The 25,209-nt window shown below is 55.8% G+C and overlaps 1 protein-coding gene across 1 annotated transcript in view; it reads right to left on the reverse strand.

The window, feature by feature from the left end:
* Positions 1 to 1,354: 1,354 nt before the first annotated feature.
* The window catches only part of LOC141548303 (relaxin receptor 2-like), a 39,600-nt gene continuing 15,745 nt past the window's right edge, over positions 1,355 to 25,209 (reverse strand). Inside the window, exons 4-16 of the mRNA XM_074277081.1 lie at positions 23,367 to 23,472; positions 22,907 to 22,978; positions 18,290 to 18,361; positions 17,748 to 17,819; positions 17,320 to 17,391; positions 7,357 to 7,428; positions 6,981 to 7,052; positions 6,494 to 6,565; positions 6,171 to 6,242; positions 4,015 to 4,244; positions 2,813 to 3,223; positions 2,333 to 2,548; positions 1,355 to 1,918 (exon numbers count right to left, since the gene is read on the reverse strand). Of these exons, the coding sequence (XP_074133182.1) occupies positions 1,677 to 1,918; positions 2,333 to 2,548; positions 2,813 to 3,223; positions 4,015 to 4,244; positions 6,171 to 6,242; positions 6,494 to 6,565; positions 6,981 to 7,052; positions 7,357 to 7,428; positions 17,320 to 17,391; positions 17,748 to 17,819; positions 18,290 to 18,361; positions 22,907 to 22,978; positions 23,367 to 23,472 (1,781 nt within the window). The 3' untranslated portion in view covers positions 1,355 to 1,676. The remainder of the gene's footprint in view (positions 1,919 to 2,332; positions 2,549 to 2,812; positions 3,224 to 4,014; positions 4,245 to 6,170; positions 6,243 to 6,493; positions 6,566 to 6,980; positions 7,053 to 7,356; positions 7,429 to 17,319; positions 17,392 to 17,747; positions 17,820 to 18,289; positions 18,362 to 22,906; positions 22,979 to 23,366; positions 23,473 to 25,209) is intronic.

Genomic DNA, 25,209 nt, shown 5'->3' on the forward strand with positions numbered 1-25,209 from the left:
TGGGTTATACGCCCCCCCTCCAATCCCTCCAGAAGGGCCTTGAGGGCGCCCTCCACTGGCCACCATTGGGGATCCGATCCCACAATTTGTGGCCGCTCAAGATTTCCTTCTTTTTCAACCCAACCTCTGAATATCATAAATGAACACCTTCCCTGGCTAGCCTGCTCCCCTTTGGCTGGGCCTTGGGAAACCGAGGCCCAGGGAGGGAAACGCCGAGGTCGTGTATCGAGTTAGGAACAGAGCTGGGTCAAGGGAGTGCTCCGTCTGACTGCTCCTCTGTCGGCGTCCGGAGGAGATGGCAGCCCAAGCTGAGGATGAGCTTGTGGGAAACTGCGCAGGAAGAGGGGGTGCAAAGGACCCGGGATCCCTCCACTGACGTATCCCATCTAAATGTCTATACATAGACATCCATCAGCCCATGAGGCTGTCCTGTTTGGGGGAGGAGAGCGAGGGAGGATGGAGACCAGGATGGCATGGGTCGGGGCAAACTGGCATAGTGGGTGGTGGGCACAACTTTGGGGGTATGCGGCTGGAGTAGCCTGGATAGTGCCCGCAGGCGGGGAGAAGATAGATAGACAGAGGGCTGGGCTGCCTGTTGGCAAGGGGGGCCTGTGGGGGCACCCCAAAGTGGCTGGTGGGGAGAATCTGTGGGGGAAGGCGAGGGCTGGGGCGGGTCTGGGTTGTGGAACGCCGAAGCAGAAGTGTGAGTGTGCCAGTGTGGTGCTGAGGTCAGAGGGTGAGTCCTGGAGCACCACATGCTCTCTGTAGTGAGGTCTGACAGTGCGGCCACAGGTTGGGGAGATGTCTGCGTTCTCTCCAACCTCTCATATGGTCCCCAAACATCTCAGACAAATGTGAACTAGTGGTTCCAGGCAACTCGTGTGTGAGTGTGTGTGAGTGTGTGTGTGTCTGTGTGTGTGTGTGTATGAGTGTGTGTGTGTGTGTGTGTCTGTGTGTGTGTGTGTGAGTGTGTGTGTGTGTTTGTGTGTGTGTGAGTGTGTATGAGTGTATGTGTGAGTGTGCGATTGTGTGTGTGTGTGTGTGATGTATATGTTTGCATGTGTGTCTCTTGTGTATCTGTGTTTGGGGCTGGGGTGAGCCTAGGTTTTCAGGCCCATCTTCCCAGTGCCTGATTTGAGGTAAGTGACGTTTGCTCCCAGAGTACGAATGAGCTAGAACCCAGAGGCTGCCACGGCCGCCCCTACCCCTCCCGCCCACCCCTCCCACCTGGCACCCAGGGTCTGCCTGGGGGCCGCCAGGCAATTGTCCTGAGGCTGGACCTGCTGTGGGAGGGAGCGGGCCTTGGCCAGGCTGGGGGTGGGACCCCCGCCTCCCCGCAAAGGCAGCTTGGGACATTCTCAACAACTTGGGTTCTAGATGCTGGACTGTGCTCAAAGTGAGCGCCATATGGATCTGAGTTCCTGATCTCTCCTTGCACACACACAGTCACACATGCATGCACACGTCACACAGGTGCACACCACACACAGCCACATGCATGTGCACGCACACACCACCCATGTGTGCACCATGCGTCATACTGCATGCACACACAAGCTGCACACTCACATGCTCTTTCGCAGACACACACACTCACACACGCACTCACCCAGACACACACTCACGCACACTCACGCACACACACCCACAGAGGGCCCCTTGGGCCTCCTCCCCCTTCAGTCCTCCATCTCCAGCTCAGTCCTCCGAGTGCGCTGGCCGGCCAGCTCGGGTGGGTCCCTGTCGCGGGCCCAGAGCGGCACCAGGGTGAAGCTGGGCCCGGTGGCCTGGGGGCGCCCGTCGCGCCGCAGACACTGCTTGAGCTTCTCCTGGAAAGATGATGTGGTGATGGTGTAGAGCACGGGGTTCAGGGCGCTGTTGATGGGCAGGATGAAGATCACCACCCAGGAAGTGACCGTGCCTGAGGAGGGAAGCACATAGTAGCTAAGGAGTTGGTGGGGGGTGGGGTGAGGCGGGGGCGGCCAGTCACCAGAGGAGCGGGGCCCGCCCCCCCAAGCCTGACCGGCCGGGTCCCAAAGTGCTCCCCAGGCTAGCTTGGCTGCTAAAAGTGGAGCGACTTCAAACAAGCCTCAGTTTCTCCTACTGTAAAATGTCCCTTCCCACTCCAAGTCTTCCATCTGTGCGGGGCTCTGCCTCTTTCTCTCCATCCCTTCCCTCTCCCCCTTTGGCCTCTGCTTCACAATGTCAGCCCTGGCTGAAGACCCCAAGTTCCCTCCACAACACCCAAAGACAGAGACAGACAGAGAAGTCAGAGAAAGGGGCCGGCGGGCAGGGAGAGGGGCGCTCGGGGAGAATCCCCCCTCGCCCTTGGCACCTGGGATTTGCAGATGCAGCAGCGACAGCAGCTTCAGGAGAAAGATGGGAAGCCAGCAGAGGGCATCGGTGAAGACAATGAAGAAGAAGCGCTTGGCGATAGAGACCTCCCGAGCAAAGGAGCCAGGCTTTGCCGAGCGGGCCCGGGAGACACGGACCGAGTGGAACATGCTGCTGTAGGCTATCACCATGGTGATGAAGGCGACCAGGTTGACCCCTGTGGCAGCACAGAATGGTGTGCATGGATGGGATGTGCTCACCTGGTCACTTCTACCTCCCTCTGATGGAGCTCTAGCCCCCCTCTCCCTCACAAAGTCTTTTCTGATGCCATCCCCAGGGCCAGGGAGAGCCTTTCTCCCTTCCCCCAACCTAGCTGGCAACTGGTAGCTGTCCGGCAAGATCCGACCCTTCACAGCTCTGTGGAGCAAGCTATCTGTGGGGTTTCCCCACTCCCGAGAGCCCACCCTCCGGGCCCCCTCACCTAGGAAGATGGCCGTAGAGTAGTGCTGGGCCATGGCGCTGTCAGGCGTGTCGAAGTGGAGGGGGAAGCAGACGCCGTTGCTGCCGTAGTAGTTGCCGAAGGGGCCCCGACTCCAGAAGGGCACCACAGCGATGGTGAAGCCCACCAGCCAGATGGCCACCAGAGTGAGCAGGGTCTGCCGGCGGCCGGACCGGTAGTGGCTGAAGGGGAAGACGATGCCGACGTACTTCTCCAGCGTCACATAGGTGAGCAGGAGCACGGAGACCTCAGAGGACAGCATGGCCAGGCAGCCCACGGCCTGGCACTGGGAGCTGGCCATCCAGGCCTGGGCGTGCTTGTTGTACTCGCCGGCGTAGCGCAGGTCCGAGGCGCCAATGAAGAACAGGTATACGCCCATGAGAAAGTCGGCACCTGGGGTGGGGGGACACAGAGCGGCCCAGTGGAGACGGCCATCCTGGGGAGGCGGGCGAGCCTGGGCTGAGTTGGGGTGGTGGGGAGTCTGCCCGTGGGTGTGTATGTGTGTGTGTGTGTGTGTGTGTGTGTGTGTGTGTGTGTGTGTGTGTGTGAGGAGAGAGCGCACACACACACCTGGAAGTGTCTAGAGTGCTGGGAGGGGTCGTTTCTGGATTTAGGAACTGGTGCATCTCAGAGCCCACTATTTCACAGACAGAGGGGAAAACCAAGGCCAGGCCTTGCAGAGGTCTCAGGGACCTGCTCTCTGGAGGTCTCAGGGCCCCATCGCCCACCTAGCATGGAAGTTCCCCAAGGGCACCCAGTAAGGCACTCTGGGTACAGGAGATTCTCTTCAGGCCTCACTTCCTCCATTTGGAACATGGGCCTGACAAGTGTTGTTGCTCAGAACTAGTGGGAAGAGCACAGGGCCTGGAATCTGTAAGATGACCCTGAATGAGACACACACCACATCTGCCTCTGTTTCCTCAAGTGTAAAATGAGGATGGGAACATCACCTTCCCCTCAGGATCCGGTGAGGATCCCTGCTTGGCCCAGTGTCGGGTACACAGCAGGTACTTAACAAAGGCCGGTTCCCTTCCTTCCTTGTATCACCGCCCCCCAGGGACTGGGGCGAAAGAAACACAGGGAACCCTAAATCTAGCTGGCAATCCCAGATGCCTGAGAGGTGCAGGAGCACCGGCCCCCCCTCTGCCCAGCAGGGCCTCCGACCACCCGTGGCGGTCACTCACAGCACAGACACTTGATGGCCATGGCGTGCTGGAAGTTCTCCGGCACGATGAGGGTGCGCATGCAGACCACGAACAGGTTGCCCAGGCAGGTCGCGCAGGCGATGACCCAGACGAAGACTCGCAGGAGCAGGTTGGCCAGGAGGTTCTCCAGGGAAGAGATGCCATCCGTGTTGGGCTGACAGCTGCGCACGTGAGGGGCGTAGCTGCAGTACTGGAAGTGGTCAAAGTAGCTGCAGGGAGGGGCCGGAAGGACAGGGGTGGTCACCACCTGGCTGGGAATCCGAGGCGCCCCAACCTGGGCCCCGGGGCTCCCAGCGGCTCGCCCCAGGCTCTCCCGAGCCTCCTGTCCCGTGCCTTCCGCCGCCTGGAAGCTTTCCAGGAAAAGCTATGGGCCTGGCTCAGCAGCCTCTCCAGCCTTCGGGGTCTGTTGGCCAGCCCCGCCCTTCTTGGCCCAACACCCTAAAAATCAGTGCCTCCAGTCGCCCCCTCTGCTTTCTCTTGCAAACTTGCATTGGTCCTCTGAGAAGGAAGGTTCAGGAGTGGGAGTGGGAGCCACAGAGGGAGTGGGACCCCACCAGCACCACTCCCACCTCCCCACCTCCCCCATGACCACCACCGTGGCCACCTCTAGCTTCCTCTGGGAGCATCGTGTCACCCTTTCTCTGCCTTTGGAGAGAGCAGTGACAGGGGGTGAAGTCAGGAGGCAGACCGCAGAGTTTAGGAAGAGAAAGGAGGGGCCATGAAGGCCGCTCACTTTAGGCCTCCGGGGAGGGAGAGCCACACTATGGTAACCCATCAGCTGGATGGAACAACTGAGGAAGGATGGGGAAGACCTGGGGGTGTTCGGGGATGGCAGGGAAGCATCAGTAGCCGGGGGTGGGGGGATCGGAGATTAGAGAAGGAGCACAGAAGAGTCTTGTGGAGGAAGCTGGCCAAGGGGGTGGCAGGCCCAGTCCCGGCAGGGTTTGTAGCCTCGGGCCCTGACAGTCCCCCCTTTCCCGTGGGCCGCTCTCCTCTTGCATTTTCCCAGGTCTCCTCCTCCACACTGACCAATGGGGAGGCCTTCTTCTCCTCTCCCTGTAGACCGTCCCCCTCAGCAATCTCATCAGCTCCCAGAAGCTCAGGGTGGAGGATTCTCAGAACCATTGCCCAGCCCAGACTCCACTTGACCTCGTTTCCCATCTCCAACTGCCCTGCGCCATCTCACACTGGACAGGCGGCGGCTACCTCAGACTCTACGGATCTATGGGACGCAGGACATTCGAAAGACGGGAACTCCCGGAGGGCAGGGACTGTCTCTGGCTTGCCTTGTACCTCCGTCACTCGGCCCCATGCCTGGGGGACGGGTGACCTCTAGTTCCAGGGAACCTACAGGCTCCTAAAAGAGACTGGCCTAGCCCTGCCCCCTCCCACCCCCCGGCCCAAGCAGAGCACATCCGGCAGCAGAATCCACAGACGGTGGATTCAAAGTTAAGGAGATCTGGGTTCAAATCTAGTCTCAGGCCCTTCTGTGGTGACATGGGTCACCAAACCTGTGGCTTCCTCAGTTTCCTGAACTGTAAAATGGGGACCAGGCTATCCCCTTCCTGTGGAGATCAATGAGAAGAGAGCTCTAAGGTGCCTAGCACAGAGCCCAGTACACAGTAGGCACTAGATAAATGCCAGCCATTGTTATTGTGACTCTAAAGCAGACGCTGGGGGCCCATCCCCCTGCTCTGAATGGTCTCTCCAACTGGTCCAGGTCACTTTCTGACTGTGGGGCCTCCTTAGTGCTCCGTGCTGTCCCCCTTCCTGATTGTCCCTCCATCCCTCTCCCATCCACGCCCTTCTCACACGACCAAGCGGCCTCTGCCATAAGCTTTCTCACGGCCCCCAAGACTGACCTAGCTGGTCAATTTTCTGGCTTCCAGGGGCTGCTAAGGAGCCAGTGACCTTGGTGGAGGCCCCCGGCTGGAGGCCCCTTTGGTACAAGGATGTGGGGATTAACGCTCCATCCCCCCCCAGCTTCCCCACAGGAGGCCCGTGCCTCCTGGGCTGCCGCTGATCCCCATCCCCCTGCCCCACATCCCCCAGGTGTTTAGTTAAAGGCTCCTTCTGGCCCCCACCCCCGCCGCCCCTTAGCCAGCCTCCCCGTCTCTCTCCCCCCAGGCTCTCACATGTAAGACAAGTTGCCCAGTTTCTGGAACATGCGGCTCTGAATGTTGGGGATCTCCATGCCCTTCATGCTCCTGAAGTGAGAGGAGAGAAAGGGGGTCACTTAACCCCATCCCGCTCTAGGACTTGGCTAGTCAGCAGAAGTCTTGCCCCTTGAGGGGGAAGTCACTGGGCATCCGGGGCCCTCAGCTTCCTCAGCGACAAAACCCCAGGATTGGATGGGTACCGAGGCTCCCCAGCTCTAAAGTCCAGGTCTTCAGTCTCCCCTTCTTGCATCCCTCTGCCCCCCAGTCCATAACCCAGGCCAAGAGGCTCCTCCACTTACAGCGACTGCAGGTGGGAGAGATTGTCAAAGTGGTCCAAGGGAATCTCCTTCAGAGGATTGGCTGAGATGTTCCTGGGAGTGGGGAGGAGAAGGGGGAGGGGTTGTTTACCGCCCTTTCCCCACCCTGCCCGATGCACTGCCCAACTTAGGCATCGTGGGGGAAATGTCAGCCTCAGTTTCCCGTGTGACCTCCATGGCAGCAATGGCGCTTCTGTAGCCACATTGGCTTTAGGGTGTCAGACTGAGGAGGCGCGGTGAGGCTTATGGGAAACCGTTCCTTCTGCTTGGTCAGGGGAATGATGCAGTGTGGATGCCCCAGGGCTGTCTTTCTTCCTCCCCCCACCAAGCTTCTCATCCTTCACCCCACAATCCACAAGGACAATGATTTGGGGCCAATTCCAGCACACTGGGATGAGGAGGCTCAGGCCTCGGAGGCCAACAACAAGGCCAAGGGTGCTCCTAGAAAAGCAAAGCAGTTCAGACTCACAGCATCTGGAGTTCCTGGAGGCCTTCGTATAGTGTCGGAGGCAGCTCGGCCAGTTGGTTGCTGGATATGTCTCTGCAGGAGAGAAAGCAGCTCCAGTTGAGAGGGCCCCCATTTGGGGCCTGGGGGGTGATGGGGGGTCTCTGCCCCCAGTTCTGCCATTGCTTGTCCCAAGGCCCTCCCCCCCCATTCTCTATATTAAGAAAGCACCTTCCACCTGACTTTCTTGGATTCTCTGCCCTGCAATGGGACACAAAGAGATGGCTCTAGGCCAAGTGGGGTCAGGCTGAAGTGGGGGGGGGCTCACTGCCTCTCCACCCCCACCTGTCAACATAAACCCGTGAGCAGGCCCTGGTCCCTGGGATGGAGTGACACTCACAGCTCCACGAGGTGAGGAAGCTCAGCAAAGGCCCCGTCCTCAATCGTTTTGATCGCGTTTCCCCGAAGGACTCTGGGAGGAGGCAAGCAGACAGAGCTCAGTGGCAGATCCATCTTGGTGGCTTGGGAGCAGTGAAAAGCAGCTCCCGCAGCCTCGTGGCCCTAAGGCCTCCCACTGGAGCCTGCTTACCTCCACACTCCGGTTCCTGGTCCAGGCCGACCCAACCTGACTTCTCCCTCTCCCTGGGTCCCCACATCCCTTTCTTTCCTTTCCATCTAATGGGGTGTCCACCCCAGGCCATTTGGCCAAGAAGCTTTTCCTGGGCACTTGCCACATGCCAGGACTGTGTTAAATAAGGGCCGGGGATACCGAAAGCCTACACTCCAAGGAGAGCCACACAGGAAGCAAGAACGGGCGGCTGGAAGGATGGGGAGACCCCCGGGGGAGGCGGCCTCAGGAAGTTCCCTCTGTCAAGTATCCACATGGTGGGAAGTTGAGAGGAAGGCTTCCCCCCTGGTGGGCAGAACCTCTAGAAAGGATTTCTGGGGAAAGTGGGACAATTGGGAGAGCCCGGGGTGAGAAGGGAGAGATGAGGTGCATTGTGGGAGGCAGCATCCACTTCAACAAGATCCTTTTGGGTGTCTAATGAGCCCACAGGTCCAGGGACCTGAACAGGATTCCATCGCATAGCAGGGGGCATGGGGAGATGGAGGAGGGAGCAGTACTGGATGATAAGTCGGGAGCCCTGCAGTCTATTTATGGTTCGACTCCAAAAGTTGTGCCACCTTAAGAGTCTCTTTGCCTCTTAGAGGGTCAAATTCCCATCAGAAGAGAAGGCCTCCGAGCTCAGTGGACTGCAGGGAGTACAGCGGAAGGCCAGGCTGGCAGTGCCTCTGTTGGCTGGGAAAAGGTCCAAGGGGATGGACCAGGAGAGGGCATGTTTCAGGCTCAAGCACTTGGTGGAGAGGATGTGGAGCTAGACCCCTCCTCCATAGTTAGGCCATGGAAAGGACCTCCTGGATGGGTATAGGGAGCATTTGGGTCCAGCCAAGATGACAACAGGGCCCTCACCCAGGGGGCCTGGGAAGGGATGGGAGAGGCAGGTTCGGGCTGGGAGACTGAGGGGCTGAGGAGGGCAAACAGCAGAAACGGCCTGGAAGGGCTCGTTTCACAGAAAAGCAGCTCATTTTGGCACTCCTTGATTCGTTACCAGAACAGGACTTGGAGGGCAGCAGATCCCACATAAGGGGCCAAGGGAAGCCAGTGGATCTAGAGAGGCACCAGCAGGGCCAGGATCAGGCCCGAGCCATGGGACTTACCAGAGGTACAAGGATTGGGACCACGGCGGCCTGGGAGGCATCGAGCTAAAGCGCGGCCCCAGTTCTCTAGACTTGCTCACTTCCTACCCACCTGTGTGGCCTTGGCCCAATCCCGTCTCCTCAGCCTCTGGGGTCCCTTGTCCCTACCTCTGTGGACCGTCCTTGCAAGTTAGAGGGTCTTTTGGGGAAGGGGAGAGAAGAGCTCGGGGTTTAACATCCCTCCCTCCATCTGTTTCTTCCCCGACCAGTGCGGAGCTCCAGATCCTGCTGGAGATTTATTCTCGGGATATCCTAATGTTTGTGCTGGCTCACTTAATTTATGGCCCACTCGCCCCTGGCTCAACTTTAGGGTTGGTCACGCTGGGCCCTGCCCATCCCCCGAGCACACATACATACGGTATCCAGGACTAGCCAAGAGCTGCCGCCGCCACAGGTGAGTGGATGGATGGATGGATGGATGGATGGAAAGATGGCCGGCTGGAGCCAGGGATTCCCTCTCTAGGCTGAGGCTGGGAGGAGAACGAGGGGCTTTGGGGCAGGCTCGAGGCCTAGGACACTTCCTAGAGCAGCGCAGGCCTTGGTTTAGAAAAGGAAAATATCCTTGTCTTGTGTGGCCTTGGATCCTGCTGGCCCATGGTGGGTGGGTTATGAGGCCTTCCGACAGGAGGCTTTGCTGGCCCTGGGACTGGGGCCCAGAGCGCCACGCCAGGTGGGGACATAGGGCCACTCTTCCTGGAGCCTGGGCTTCTTTCCGCTGGGGAAAGGAAGAACTAAGAGGGTGTGGGGAGGGTGACTGACCTCCTCCTCCAGCTGCCGGGCAGGGGTCTGAGAACCCGAAGGAGCGTACTTACAGCGTGGCCAAGGTCCTACAGTCCTGGGGGACAGAGCTCCCCAGGCTCTGCGGCTGATTTCTCTTCTAGCCCCTGTGGGAAGGTGGGGAGGGGAGCAGAAAGATCCTGTGGAGTTCTGGGCTTTAATGGCTCACAGGGCACTCGAGCCGAGAGCTTCTTGGACTCCATCTCCTTCTCCTCTCCAAACCACTAACTGCCCCCTTACGCATAGGAGACTGGCCCAGTACGGGTCATTTGGCTGTTAGGTAGCTGAGGGAGGATTTGAACCCATGGCTTCTGGCACCAAACCGAGTGGTCTCCATCGCATGGAGACCCAGGAATCCCTCCAGCTCCACTGGAAGCAGAGCCAGGACAGGGCGTGCCTCAAGCTCTGCAGCTCCAGTGCTCGCTTCTGGAATGGACTCATGGGGCTGCTGCAGCTCAAGGGAAGGGAGAGAGGGGTATGGGGTAGGGAGAGGGAGCACGGTGGGAAGGGGGGAAAGGGGGCAGGAAGAGGGAGCACGGTGGGAAGGGAGAAGAGTGTGCAGGAGAGGGAGAGAGAAGTATAGGGGCAGAGAGAAGGGAGCATGATGGGAAAGGAGAGGGGAGAAAGGGGGGAAAAGGGGAAAGGGGATAAGGAAGAAAAGTGTGCGGGGCAGGAAGATGGAGCACAGTGGGAAAGGAGAGGGGAAAAAGGGGAACAAAGAAGGGAAAAGGAGGAAGGGAGAAGAGGAAAAGGGGAAAGGAAGAGGGAGCACAGTGGGAAAGGAGAGAGGGATAAAAATGGGGTGCAAGGAGCTGAGGGGAGGAAGGGAGAAGGGCTTGGTGGGGTGGGGAGAGAAGACATGGTAGGGAAGAGAAAAGGGGTCTCTTTCCCCTAGTTAGCTGGTGGAGCCATACTGAGACTAGCCATGCAAGAATATTGGACTGGAAATCTCTACCCTGCCCTTTACTGACATGTGGGATTATGGGTACGCCACTTCTTTCCCTTTCAGTTCCTGTCACACTGATCCTCAAAGGGTCCTCCTGGTTTTGACATCCCAGAGTGCCTGAGTGCTACAGAATGGCTTAGAAGGTCTGGGCTGGAGGTCCAGGTTGGAGCCGGTCTGGGCTCCAGGTCTACGTGGTCCACCCAGGACTCTGGGTCCGACAGATACCACTCAGGCCAGCCTTCCTGGCAAAGTGGAGGAAGGGAGGGGAGGCTGGGTAACTTCCTTTCCCAGCCCTCTCCTAAGCTTAGAGCACCTTAGGCTGCCCTCTCCCGCTTTCACCTGGCCAGCCCCTGGTACAGACACTCACAGCCAGAGCCCCTGGGCACAGATCGGCGAGGTGGGCAGCTTAGTGAGTGAGTTGCCGAGCAGACACCTGGCAGAAGGAATCGGTCAGGCGGTCTGCACTGAGCCCCTGCTGCGACTACGGGGAAGGCTCCTGTCTTGGGGGAGTTTCCGGCTAGTAAAGGAGGGAGAGAAAGGCCATCCCGCCAAGTGCGGCCCATCGTTCACCATGGGCACTGGTACTTACTGGGAGCTCCCGCACTGGGGTTGAAGGAGGCAGAAAAGTCGGGCTCTGGCCCAGGGGACGGCAATCTCAGCAACTCCAACAGTGGGGGCCCGGGGGAGGGAAGCTTTCCCTGGGAGGTGGGGCAGGGAGAGGCTGGCAGGCAGCTGGCTGCCTCACCCCAGCCCATCCTGAGGCCCTCTTTCTCACTGGCCGCCTTGCTGGGATTTGGGATTCTGGGATACCCGGATGCTGGTCCTGGGAAGTCAGCGGGATGCGCCTTTGACTCCCAGCTCTGACTGCCGTGTTAATTAGCTGGCTCTGGCCAAGTCCTATACCCTCCTCTGAATGTGTCTCCTCGTCTGTGAAAAGGGAGTTAATAAGACGTGTGTGTGTGCGTGTGCGTGTGCGTGTGTGTGTGTATGAAGTGTTTATATATTTATATATATATATATATATATATATATATATATATATATATATATATATATAAATGGGGGCTCTTGTAATAGACTGGGGCCATCCGGCGTGAGGTCCCTCAGCTTCCCGTGGCCACGTCCAGTAGGGCTCGGTTTTCCCCATTTCTGTGCTGCCCTCAGTGTGAGGGAGCCGATCCCCCCACTTCAGTGCTCTAGGAGTCATTAGAAATCTCTAGGAATGGGGCATCCTTACCAATCGTTGCTTCTCTCACTTAGGGGGCCCCACATGGGCGGGGGGGGGGGCTCAGGAGAATCTGAATTCAAATCCGGCCTCAGGCACTTGCTGGCTGCAGGACTTTGGGCAAATCACTGTGCTGTCTGCCTCAGTTTCCTCAAGTGTAAAATGAGGATGACAATAATAAGGTCTCTGTGCCAGGGTTGCGGTGCGGATGAAATGAGATATCCATAAAGCACTTAGCAGACTTAAGCCATGGAAATGAGGATGACTTCTTCCCTTTGCTTCTGACTCCCTTTCTTCCATGGATTGCAAAGCCGACACAACCAAGCCCCTTCTGTGGCCCTTCCTGCCTTACCCGTGACCTCCTTGTTGGCCCCTTCCCTGTCTGCTGCCCCTCCTTGCTCTCCCTCCCTCCTCTCTCCCCCCGGCCTCGTCGGACCAGGCCCTTCTTTACTCTGGGGGGCCGACAGTCTCGGCCTCCCCCTTCCCCTGGAGCATCCCATTTGCCCACTTTCCTTTCCTGGCACTTGCTGCTCCTTAGAGCACACTTTCAAGGGTGAGAAGGTGTTCGCCTCGGATTGTTTTCCTTGGGAAGTGTGGTTTATTCGTTTTTCTTTTTTTACAGACATGGCACTTCCCCACTGTCTGCCCAGTCCCCTCCAACACTCCCTCGGGCATTGCCAGATCCTCCCTGCGCTGAGTCTGGGCTAATTCTCGTTTCTCTGGGGCCGTACGCTTTTAGGGTGTATGCTGCCAGCTGGAGTGCCCCCCACTCCTTCTGAGGGCTCTGTCTTCAGTCTTCACTATCCCTTTCCAAAGGCTGTTCTTTCTCTCCTGATCTTCCAACTCCCTGCCTGTTGGTCCCGTCTCTCCCTCAATGGGCCCCTGCAGGCGCCACGATTTCCTTTGGGCGACTGCTGCAGCTTTCCGGTTCTCCATGTCCAGCCCTGACCTCTCTCTGACTGACACCTGCTGGGCAAGTGGAGGGGAAGTTGGGCCCAGAGCTGTGCTCAGGATGGAGCATACCCCAACGGCCTGCCCCAGCTCTGGCCCTCTCCCACCCCTGAGTTGGGAGTTCCCCCGTTTGGGTCGTTTAGGGCCTGTGAATCGCCAGTCCTCACTCTTCCCCTTGGACCAGCTGCTGGGTCCTCCTGTCCACGGGGCCACAAGATCTCCTCCATAGCTATTGGGATTTGCACACCTACTCCTCCCAGCCCTCTAGGTGGAAAGGACCTTTCTGCTGGCCTAAGGGACAGCCCCACCCATGCTGAACCATCAGAAGCTGCTTCTGGGGATCCCGAGTTTCCCTCTCAGCCTTTCATCCCTCCAGCCTTCCTCAGTTGCACAAATATTGCACTGGCCAGGGAAAGGTCACTGGCTTGCCCTTTGACCTTTGTACCTCCTGCCCTAGTGGTACTCAGTTCTGAACAAATATAATAATGATCAGAACTCATCTGCAGTTGTGAGCATCACTTCCTGGCTCAGAAGCCCTCAGTGGCTCCCATTGGCTCCAGGACAAAGTGAGCTCAAATGCCTAATGGTGACCTTTTGAGGTCCAATTGGATCCATCTAAGCTTCCCTCGACTCTTCTGTATTCCTAGGGCACAACTAAATGGGACACCAAAGGACCAGCTACCCGTTTTCTTCTGTGGAAAGGCTTAGCTTAGCCTTGGAGCTCCCCCACTTACCCACTAGGCCTGGGGCACTTGTCTGCCTCTACCTGATCTCAGCAAGCCCCGTCTGCCCCCTACGGAGGGACCGGGGACTTCAGGACATCACCCCACAAGCCAAAGGGAGGACTGGTTGCCTGGGTTCCCTCCGGGAGGCCGGCCCCAGGTAGTCACCCGTCTCCCGTTAGAAGGGAAGTTTCTGGGGCGCAGGGATTACATTTTTGCCTTTCTCTGGCTGCTCCCCCCTCGTCTCTAAGAACCTTTTACTAAAAGCCTGGGATGGCTGATGGAGGTCAGATGCTATGAGGGAAATGACCCAGCACACACAGAGACATTTGAGCTTTGGAGGAAGCGAGTGGAAATACGTTCAAGATGTAAAAAATCATGGAGGTGGGAAATGAAGCAAGACTAGATGGCCTGGACCATGCAGGAGAGGAAGAGGGCTAGAAAGGTCAGGTCGGGCACAAGTTGGGAAGGGCTTTCATTGCCCAATGGGACTTTTCCCTCTGCTTCTTGGGGCAATAGGGAGCCACTGGAGTTTCTTGACCACACACACACACAGAGAAAAGGTAGCAGAGCCTGACTGAGGATGGTCTAAAGTCATCACTTTAGGGAGATCTTCGGGCATCCCTTACTCATATCATATGTAAGTTCCTTGAGGGCGGGATTGTCAATTCCCCAATGCTGATGTTGGTGACCGGAAGGGAGGAGGGAAGAGCAGTTACAGCTTCAGAAAGACTTGGAACAGCAACAAAGAGAAGATGAGCATGGGCAGACAGACTAATAACCTGGGACATGGGCAGTGGCCCTGAGTGTGGAAGAACTGAGTTCAAATTCAGCCTCAGACACTAGCTGAGCTGTGAGCCCCTGGGCAAGTCATTTCATCTTTGTCTCCCTCAGTTTCCTCAACTGTAAAATGGAGATGATAATGACACCTACCTCAGGATTGTCATGAAGATCCACCGAGATATTGTATTACCCTCTGGAAGGCTCAAAGCCCTCTAGAAACACCAGCTACGCTTATTGTTGTTAATAACGATGGCAACGACCAAAACACAAAGTCCCCACCACCACTTCAGAACTGTGTGTGACCCCGCGGGATTGTATTAGGCAGATGAGAGCAGACAGATAATGGACTGGAGCCAGCGTGAGTTATTAGACACGGGGAAACAGTGACAGCAAATGAGGGGGCCGATCAAATGAGAGCGGGCAGCCAGACTCGAGAGGACAATGGCAGAGATGCGGCTGAGATGTTGGCCGATGATGAGGGGTGCCTGCCGGCTCTGCTGTGGATGGGGATCTGGCTCTGGACTGGGCCGGCTCCGGAGGCTCCTCTGCTCTAAGTCTCTGAGAGTCTGTGATTCTGTGTCAGACAACGTCATTACAATGGCAAACGGTTAAAAGCCCAACAGACGAAAGGAAAGAGTCAATGTACAAAGGCGGACGGTGTCCTTCATCAAGACCACACCAAGCTAGGGACCGGCAAATGGGAGACACGGCAGGTTACGATGGGAGACAGTGGCAGCCAGACGATCGAGAGCGGACGTGTATTGGAAATCAGTGGAGAGAGGGCTAAATCGGGAGGCTGAGGGCCTGGCCTTAAATCCTGACTCTGCCAATTTCATACCCAGCTGTCTCTGGCCGTGTCCTTCACTTCCTGGAGAGTTTGTCCTCTACAAGATTGGGGGGTTAAACCAAGGTCCCCTCTTGGCACTGATCCTATGATTCTGTGCCATCCAGTGAGAGGCAACAGATGGACCACAAGAGTAATGCATCATCCAGGCAAAGCTGGAACTAGCACGGGGTGACCAGGGATGTGTCCCAAGTGCCGCGGTCTGGGAGGCATCGCGTCTCCCCCAGTGCTGGCCTCTCATTGCCAGGCTCTGGGGTATCGGGGCTGTCCAGCCGGCCCGAGGCCCGTGGCATATGGGACACATGGAATCATCAGGGGATTAATGGTGAAGCAGGTACCCAAGGGCAGAGACGGGGCCCGCCTTGGTCTCCGTGGCCTTAAGTCCATTGCCTTGGCCGGCCCAAGCAATCCACGGATGTTTATCAATCATCCCAGCAATCAGTAGATTAAATGAGCCTTCATTTCCGACTAAGGGGACAATCCTGTTTAATCCCTGCCTTTGTATCCCTTCTTTTACCCAGGATCTCAGGCAAAGACCTCAAAGAGCCCCCTCTGGCTGAGCCCTCGGGACCAGTGACAGACTAACAAATGAGGAAATCTGGGCTCTGCCTGAGGACACAATAAATTGTCTCTTAAGGCTGGCGACTGAATGGTTGGAAACCCAGCAGGAGCGTGTGCTTCCATGTACTCGGTACCTGTGGGAAATGACTCATGCTCAAAAGGCCACTTGCCAACGAAGGCTTCGTCACTAAGGACAAAATCGAGCCTTTGTGTGACTTATCCCCTCGGCTGTTGACAGTGAGTAAGTGTTCTTCCTATTTCGGAGTCCGGGTCAAGAAGACCTGGCAGGGCATTTCAATTTGAACGTGGGAGCTGATTTTGCTTTTCCGTGCTTGCTGTTCCCGGTGGCTGAACTCCCTCACCCCCCCCCCCCCGGGATTCAGAACTCACTTGGAAAACTCCTTTGTAGCTCTCCCCAGCTTCCCCAAGTCCTCCCCAGTCCTTCCTCTTCTCTGGTCCCTATTTCTGGAATGCCCCTGCCCCCATCCTACAGCTCATGCTCTCATGTGCCTTCTCTCAAACTTACCTTTCTCTGGAAGACCTGGAGCCTCCTGGCCCTTCTTTCCAGTCTCTCTCTGGTCCCCTGATGGCTGGGGCCCAGAGGAGGAGCTGGGGTCTTTCTCGTAGCCCGTTGTACCTTTGGGTACCTCCCTCTGCTATTTAACAATCACCTGCCTTCCATCCTGTCTGGATCCTTGTTGCTGTCCTCTATGGACAGTCTCTCTTGTCTCGGGGATTTTCAATCTCTTCCACTCGACTTGGGCCCCATCCCACCAGTTCGAGCCCCTGAACTTGCTCGCTCGGTGGCTCTCCTTGACTAGCTGAGTACAACAGAGTCCCCTCCCCTTCTCCCCAGTAACACAGAGCTTGGCCCAAGTGGCAGGACTGCTAGGTGTGGCGCAGCACACAGTGACAGACAGACAACTACAGACAGCAGCAAATTTCATACGGTGAAAGACAGTCGGTCACACAATGGCAGACAATGGCAGGCGTGGGGGGGAGCCAGGCCGGCTGATGTGCAGCAAGAGGCAGCGACAGCTCGACATCGCGTGGAGGTGAGCAATGGGTGGTGTCTCTCAAGTATTTACCAGATACGGTCCCTGGATCCGGCGCTGCTGCGGCGCCTTGGCCAGCTTGGGAGGCCGGGCCTCTCCACTTACCCTCTGTCCTCCAGACCACCTCAGTCCCTGGACATATTTTTGGCTTCTCCTTCGAGGCTCAGCTCTGGTGTGAGGGGGTGGGAAGTGATGCCTCCTTCCTTAGAAATACCCCCTCCCTCGCGTGGTGTTGTCTTGGGTGCTAATCACTGTATGTGCGGTCCAGTTACTTGTCTTACCCCCTTAGAGGCCGTGAGCCCCTTGTGGTCAGGGACCAGGCCCTATTTGTTTCTGTCTCCTTTTTAGTGTCAAGCACTGAGCAGTGGAAAAAATGACAATAGCTTTGTGGAATGAAGGAGGGTATGAAGGGATGATCGGTGCAGAAGTGTCCTGGGGGATCCAGAGCATCAGACATTGTGTCTGCCTTTGGGAACCACCCAGTCTTGATAAGCAGAGGGCACTGACACAGGAAAGAGGTGCATGGCTGTTCTGTGCATGGCGTGACGTGTGATGTGGGAAGCAGGAGCAGCCTTGTTGAGTGACCAGTTGGGGCCTGAGCCCATCTCTCTCCAGGGTGGCCAAGGTGCCCTCCTCCTTCCCCCCCCCACATGCATCCTCCCCCACATATACACAAACACTCTCCGTGCTCCCCAGGGTGCTAGAGCACTCCGGGAGGGGGGGGACAGGACTGGAACTCACAGAAAATACAGGGACGTCAGCCCCAGGAAGGTGTCATATGTTAATTCCGTGATCTTGTTGTTGTCCAGCATCCTGGAGAGAAACAGAAGTCAGAAGGTACCAGGGGCCCGGCCAACGGGCCTCACTCTCGGCACAAGTGGAGAGAGGGACCGTGCTTCCTAGCTACCTTCTCATGAGGCTTGGTGGCTGCCATCTGGGCACGGGGTACAACTGAGTTTCAGAGAGGACCCATTCCAGAGTTGACAGCAAATTCAAAATGGAGATGGGACCCAAGGCACCGCCCCATCCTCCCCTCTGCCATCGGTCAGCTGGACTCAGTAATGGCTGAGTCCAACCTAGTCATCTCTGCTCCCTGGGGGATCCATCCCCCCCACAGTGGATTGACCTCTGACCCCCAAATTATCCCGCCTTTCCCCTCAGTAACTCACAGCCATTCTAGTTGGTAGAGGTCCTCAAAGAGTCTTGGAGCAAGGGAGTGAATCTGATTGTGACTCAGGAACCTGAGGTCAGGGAGAAATGGGGTCTCAGTTTGGGGCAAAGCCACCTGTCTCTGAGCACATCCCCTTTCCCTCCTCCTGGCCTTCGGTGGCAAGGTTGGGGTCAGTGATGATAGAGAGCATGGTCCTCTGGGAGAAAGCCAAAGTAGGCTCCCATCATGCCCTGGGGTAGCGGATCTCACTCAGACCCAGGCTGGGGCCGCTTTGGCAAAAAGCTTCCACCTCATTCCCCCCCCTTCCCCAGAGAAAGGACACTCACAGCTGGTTCAGCTTTGGCCCCTCCTTTATCTCTCTGGCCCCCTCCCCCATCACCCTCCCAGATCTGAGGAAGTCCAGTTTCCTGCTTCCTTCTCCTGTGCCCCACATGGCTCTACCTTCCCAGGCAGGTTTGTTCACCTGGGAAAGTCAGTCTCGGGCCCATTCCCCCAGCTCCCATTTGTCCATCCCCACCCAAGGAGGGACTGATTACTCACAGCTTTTTTAGCTCTACTAAGCCAGTAAACGCCCCGGGAGCTACAGATTGGAGACCGTTGTTCTGCAGGAAGCTGGTGGACAAAAGAAAGCAACTTAGAAGCGCCTCAGCACTGCTGTGACAGCTTTAGAATCCCAGAGCCCAGGTTCAGATCCTGCCCGCGGGCTTACCAGCCATGTGGTAGTGGGCCTCAGTTTTATATATGATAAGAAGGAGGTCTGAACTCAGTGGCTTCTAAGGCAAGATCCCTACTTCAGAAACCCAGAGGAGTCCGGCCTTCCTGGCGAGTGAAGTCAGTAAGCCTTCACCAAGTACTCACCACACAGCAAGGCATGCTGGGTGAGACAAGGAAGGCTTCAAGAAGCTGATAAGTCTGACAGGGGAGACAAGCAACTTAGAGGATAAAGTGTAAAGAATCAAAAGAGGGAAGAGCCCAGCATCAGGCAGGGCCTGGATAAGCATCTTCAGGAAGGGAAACTTGGAGCTGGGACTTAAAGGAAGCCGGGAGGTGAAGATGAGGAGGAGAGCATTCCAGACCCAGGACACAGCCAGGGGAAGTGTTCAGAGTTGGCAGACGCTGGAAAGAACAGCCAGGAGACCGGGGTCATCGTATCCCAGGGAGGGGAGTAAGGTGGAGTAAATCAGGAAATGGAGAAAGGACCAGAAGGCAGTGAAGGGCTTTGAAAGCCTAACCAAGGATTTGCTATTTGATTCTGGAAGCACTAGGGAGCCACTGGAGTTATCGAGCAGGAGAATGCCATGGTCAGACTCGGGTTTCATCGGTCGAATGTACAATGGGGCTGGAAACTCGAGGCAGGGAAGCCAAGCAAGAGGCTGCCGAAATACTCTGGGAGCAAGGTGACAAGGGGAATGGAGAAAAGAGATGTGGGGAAGATAGAAAAGGCAAAGAAAACCAGCAAATGCTATGGCCCCCGAGGTGGAAAAAGAAGAGGAAATTCTAAAAGTGGGGCGATCCTTAACATTAGGCACAAAACATTAACTTCTGATCTTCCGCCTGCGAGATCTTTGTTCGGTGATCAGCAAGTTGAAATGCTGCCAGTGGAACTGAAGCATGTCCATATTGACATTATAGCTTAGATAGGGAGCAGGAGCCAGAAAGTGGATGCTGCCAAATGGCAGGATGCTTCAGAGAACAAAAACAAAGGAGCTGATTTCATTGGGTGCCCGGTGGTCACAGGAAATGAGACCACTCATTTCTTTGGTTATCTGGCTCATCCTCCGGTACTCGTGAGGAGGTTGAAGAAGATCAACACAAGGAGCATGATTGTAGCTTACCAAGGATGAAAAAGTGGAGAAAATCGAGGGCGAATTGAAACAAGTTCACCAAATCGAATCAACGTGTACCTCTTGACGCTTGGCGAGCCTTCGTGCAAAGATGCATGGGAGGAGGGGAAAGAAGACTGGAAAATGCGGATTAGGATCTGGAGACAAAAGATGCCAAAGTTCATAGATGACACAGGGGACTTTGAGGCACACAAGCTAATAGTCTCTTCAAGAAGAATTTAAAGTCACCCAGTAGGGTGAGCTGTGAATAGCCATCAGCTATAACCCGAGGATGGCTGATTATTGACGGGGGAGTCCCGTGCAGACCACGGATCAGCTGAGACAAATGAGTCCCCAATTCAAAGGTAAAGAGAAGTTTGAGAAGCAATCCCAGTAGTTTCCAGGTGAACAGGTTGTTCCCTCAAAAATAGGAAACCGATAAAAGTAAAGATACCAACTCTGATTATTGTTCTTCTTTAGGCAAGTTTTCCTGAGGCCAAACAAGTGAGAAAACTAAGAGAATGGAAACTACAACCAGCAAAGATTTGATCTACTCATCAAGAGATGTGGAAGCCAGTTTAAAGTCCAAGGAAGGGGGTGGAAAATGGAAGGTTCACATAACAGTGAAAAGCAGTGCTGGGGGTTGGGGGGGGGGGGCGTGGGCCTAAAGAAAACTTGGTAGGAAAGCCTATTAAGTCACATTACCAAGCATCTGTGAGATATATAGGGAAACCTTTTACAGAAATCAATTTTCATCATCAGTTTCCCCCTTTTGACTCTTAAGACCTCGCAGCTCTATGCTTATGCAGAAGGGGGGATGACATTTAAGAAGATAGGTAGAATGGGTGAGTGTGACTGAGGACACAGGAGAAATCGCACTTTCCGGGGCACAATTTGGAAGGCACTCCAGAAACAAGTTCCAGGATCTGTCTAAGAGGGAGAGATGCCAAATGAATGGAAACAATCGCAGACAGTCTAACAGCAACAAAAGGATGACCGAGGAGGCATTGGCAACTGAGCTAGACGCTGCTTTTTGTTTCTGTAAAATCGCTTGGAAAATGGGATCCATCTGATCTCCCCACCAGGTTATCTTTTAGGAAAATATACAAAGGCAACAGCCATTTTTTGTTTAAAAAAAAATATATATATATATATATATATATATATATCAATAGCCAACCACATCTTACTATCAGAGTATTGGTTGAAGCTCTAAGACCCTAGTGAGTTTTCCATTTCCTGCCTACAAAATTGCATCGGGTTTTGGGAGAGCCTCCTCCATGAGGGTCTCCAACGCATATGGTGGACACAAGATTCCTCGATAGATGCAGATAACGCTATTCAACAATAATCGGACAGCATACAGTAGGGGCACAGTCACGAATCACCAGGGGCTACCCAGTATTATTATGGATGCCCAGAGCGGGACCAGAGGTCGGGTCTGAGAAACCGTACAGAACTTGAGTGACCTCAAGCTTTTCCAAATGAGGCTGTGGCTATAAATCTCAGCACTCTCAAGGATCCGGACTGTAGGTGATGAGAGGACATGGCAGTGGGGCTGGAGGTACGTAATGAGGCTCCTCTTCCCAAAGCTGCCTCGTACGCCGGGAGTGGTCCAGAACACTCATTCAGGAATCATTAGGAAGGGAGGTGGAAAGAGTGGAGAATATGAAATGGGCAGCCCAAAGTCCACACTGTGGCTGGACCAGGGGGGATAGGCCGAGAGTTTAGAAGGCCTTCGAAGTTGTCAGGAAGCCCCTTTGAGGAGGGTTTGTGCATGGGCCCAAATCACAGACAGGAAGCGGAGGGTGAGATGGGACTTGCACTGGTGGGGGGTACAGCCACACTGAGGAGATTGGGGCTGGGAGGTGCATTACTGATGTCAGCCCAGAATCCTTGGGAAAGCTCTTCACGGCCGAGCTCTGGGGCTGGGGAAGGAGCTGGCTACTTGTTCACCTGTTCTGAGGCAGAATGGCCATTAGAGGCATCTACACCCACTTGACTGGGAGAGACTCAGAGTGCTGAGGAGCTCCTTAATGCTTAGTTTGGAGAGCTCTTGTTCCTAGCAAGTTTTCTTCCAAACAAGCCCAAAGCAGCCTCTGGGAGCTACTTACCTGGGCTCTGCCTTCTGGGCCAAGAAGACAAGCCAACACGCCTGCCATGTGGTGAGCCTCTGCCTGGATGAACGCTCCCGCCCCGCCCTGATGAATGTTTTCCCCTGCTCTGATGAACGCCCCCTCCCCGCCGGGATGAATGCTCCCAGACTCTCCACCTGGATGAACGCTCCCCCCTCCCAAGCGTCTTTTTTCTCAGGTAAAGATCACTCATTGGCATTGACCCAGTCAGAGCCACTGCCATCCCACCTATGGTGCTCTTCCCCCATATACAGAGCAGCCATTCTCTTCCTGATCCTTTGTTCCTCTCTGGTTCGTGCCCTTGACCCTGCCCGCATCTCTGCCCTGCCCCTTCCTCTTCAGGCTTCTTTCTCTGCCAAGCCCCTCCTGCGTACCTTCCCCAAGCTTCCCTTGATGTCTCCCCCTGTTAGGAGGGAAGCCCTTGGAGGCTCGGATTGCCTCCTTTTCTGGCATTCCCGGCGCTCTGTAGAGATTTTGACCTTAGTGAATGTTTACTGACTTGACTTAGTGTGGCTGGAGCCAGGACTAAAAGAGGCTGCACATCTGATTCCCCAGTATGCCAAGGGGGCTCCCCAAGGCACCTGGGTAGGACCACTGAAGCAGGCCAAGTATCCCGGAAGAACACCCGCCCTTCTCCCTGCCTGAGCTCCAGGGTGACAGGGTGGGAGGGGGAGATGGAGGCGAGAGCTCCCTTTTATTGTACTTTCTTCAGCTCCAAGAGGGAAAGGATTTAGAGGGGCCCTTGGGCTGCCCACAGGGAACAAGGGCTGGGAAGTAGCAGGGGGGAGGAGAGATGGGAGACCCCTGCTGGGCCACAGTCACAGGCAGCAGAGAGCCTGCCTTTCCCCTCCACCCTTGCCCTCTCATCCCAGGCCCAGCTTCACACCCCAAGGCAGACAGAGGCCCTCCGGACCACTGGGATGAGAGGGAGCACTCAGTGAAGTAGAGGTGTACAGTGCATAAGCTCAGGTATGCGGTCAAACAGCCAAGGCCCAGGGCGGGCACAGGTGCCTCCTCAGAATTACCCAGCACTCCCCGCCATGGCTGTTTACTGTCCTGGGCTGGAGGGGAGAACTTGGCACAGGGCTGGGAGAAGTAGCCTGTGCTGGAGCTAACTTAAGGATGAGAAAGATGGCACAGCCAGGGCCACACAGATAAGGGGAGCAGCAAAGCCTTCTGGGAAGGGGGCATCTACTCACAGCCCTTCCAGGTTCTCGTAGCCAACGAACTGGTTCTCCCGGAGCTGGAGGATTTGATTATCCTGGAGGTTCCTGGAGATGAGGAGACAAAAGGGTCCAAGGAAGGCCTCTGCACAGCCCCAGCCACCTCCTTCTCCTGCATGAGTGGGCTCATAGAACCCTCCCAAATTGGGCCCAACAACGTGGAGGGAGGACTCTCGGGGAGAGGGGCAGGGGAAACAGGCCGTCCCCCTCAGTCTTGCTACATTATCCTATTTGGGGGTGGGGAGGATGGAGACTGGGTGACAATTCCCCCCTGCCCCATTTGTGTTCCTTGTTGAGAGTCGGCCAGGAAGGTGCCTGGAGCTCTAGGGGATGGCTGGAGGAGCTCATGCTCGGGCAGCCCTGGCCATCTGCCCTGGCTACCCAGATCTCCAGCCCTGAAGCCTCCGATCCTCCCAACGCCACTCCTGGGACTTACAAAAGAGACACGTTGTTGGAGACCATGGGCACCTCGGTCAAGCCTTGAGCCATGCAGTCGACTGTCTGCCCCCAGCACTGGCACCCCTTGGGGTAGAATTCCAGGCCTGCCATGAGAGAACAGAAGGCCCAAGGGCTCCAGAAGAGAAGCTTCAAGGGGGATTCCAGAAAAGGGCTCCTCAGCTGCTTGTCCCCACCTCCCTCAGAGGGCATTTCCTCCGTCCCCCTGTCTCCCTGCTAGAATTGTAGGCCTCAGGTCCCATTTTACCCCAACCCTGGGAGGCCCAAGTAGTAATGGACTGTTCTGGGCAGCTGGGGCCCGATAGGTGGCCCTAGCTTGCGTCAGAGACTCCAAGACACTTAGCCCCAGGGTAGTGGCCAGAAGGTGGGGCCGGGACTCAGTTAGCTATGGGAACTGGGCTGGCTTCTCCCAGGCTGAGAGCCCAGGTCCAGGTCACTTGCCAAAGTGGGCTTTTCCCTCCCATCTCCCTTCCTTGAGGCAGTGTGGACCAGGAAGAGCATTCTGCGTCTATAGCCCCAGGAGCTGACTCTGAGATACCTTTGCCATTTCTTCCATAAAATGGACACAAATTCATTTCTCAGGGGTGGGATATTGGGGGTAGATTAAGGCAGTACAGAGATGGGAAACACCTGTGGGAGTGGGATTCATGGGAGGGGGCCTGAGAGCTCAACTCTAAAGAGGGTCTGCTAGGAAACTCAGGGCCCCGGTGAGCTCAGGGCCCCGGCCCTTTGCCTACTGACTCTTATAGAGGCTCAGCAGCCTCCACTCAGATCCTCTTCCAACATCTTCCCCGTACCACGGAGAGGCCGTGGCATAGGTGCCTGGGAGGAGGCGCTCGGCAGGGGCCTGGGTGAGTGCGGATGGGGGAAAGGGCCATGAGAATGATCCTTTGTGGTGTGTAGCAGCGAGTGGGCATGTGGGCAAAAGTACACATCTCCTGTGCCCCGTGTCCGTCTGCCGTAGCCCTTTCGTGCTGCTGAATTTAAGTTTGAATTTAATTCCATTCGATGGCCAGCTTTTTGAGGGCAGGCTATCACTGGGGGATTTGTGCACCCACAGGACAATCTTATACGTAACCTGTGAAATGTTTGTCCTGGACAGCCACCGACTGTATACGTTTTCCAGGATCTTCTGGTTCAACCTCTGAAGTCTCAACTCTGACAGACTCCCATGTGTGTGGGAAAGAAAACAATCCCTTTCCTGGTCTTTAGACAGAAGCCCACCCAGTCTGGGGTTGGGCTCCCACAGGGCCTCTCCCCAGGGGGTTTGTAGGCCCTGACCAAGCTTGCTCTTTGCTCCAGGAGTTTCAAGAGCCAGAGGCACAGGGGCAGCTAGGGGGCGCAGTGGATGGAGCACCAGCCCCTAAATTCGGGAGGACCTGAGTTCAAATCTGGTCTCAGACACTTAGCACTTCCTAGCTGTGTGTGACCCTGGGAATGTCACTTACCCAATTGCCTCAGCAAAAAAAAAAAAAAAAAAAAAAAAAAAGGAAGAAAGAAAAGAAAGGAGCCCAAAGTTACTTTCATGGCCCCAGGAGCAAGAGCAAACTGGAAATATATCCTTGGTGGATATTTGAAGATGCCAAAGTTAGCTGGAATAAGAGAGAGGAGCCACAGGCTTATTGGGGAATAGACAGAGTCACAGCGGGGGAATCTGGGGCCTGACCTCTTTTAGCCTCAGTTTCCTCATGTGCAAAAGGAAAATGAGCCTGCCATTCTCTACCTAATTGGGCTTTTGTGGAGAAAGGCCTTTGCCCACTTCAGAGTGCTCCAGAAATACAAGTTGATGGGCCACTAATGATGATAATCATCATCACAATCAT

This window comes from Sminthopsis crassicaudata, chromosome X, assembly GCF_048593235.1.
Source record: "Sminthopsis crassicaudata isolate SCR6 chromosome X, ASM4859323v1, whole genome shotgun sequence".
In the NCBI taxonomy this organism is placed as follows: Eukaryota; Metazoa; Chordata; class Mammalia; order Dasyuromorphia; family Dasyuridae; genus Sminthopsis; species Sminthopsis crassicaudata.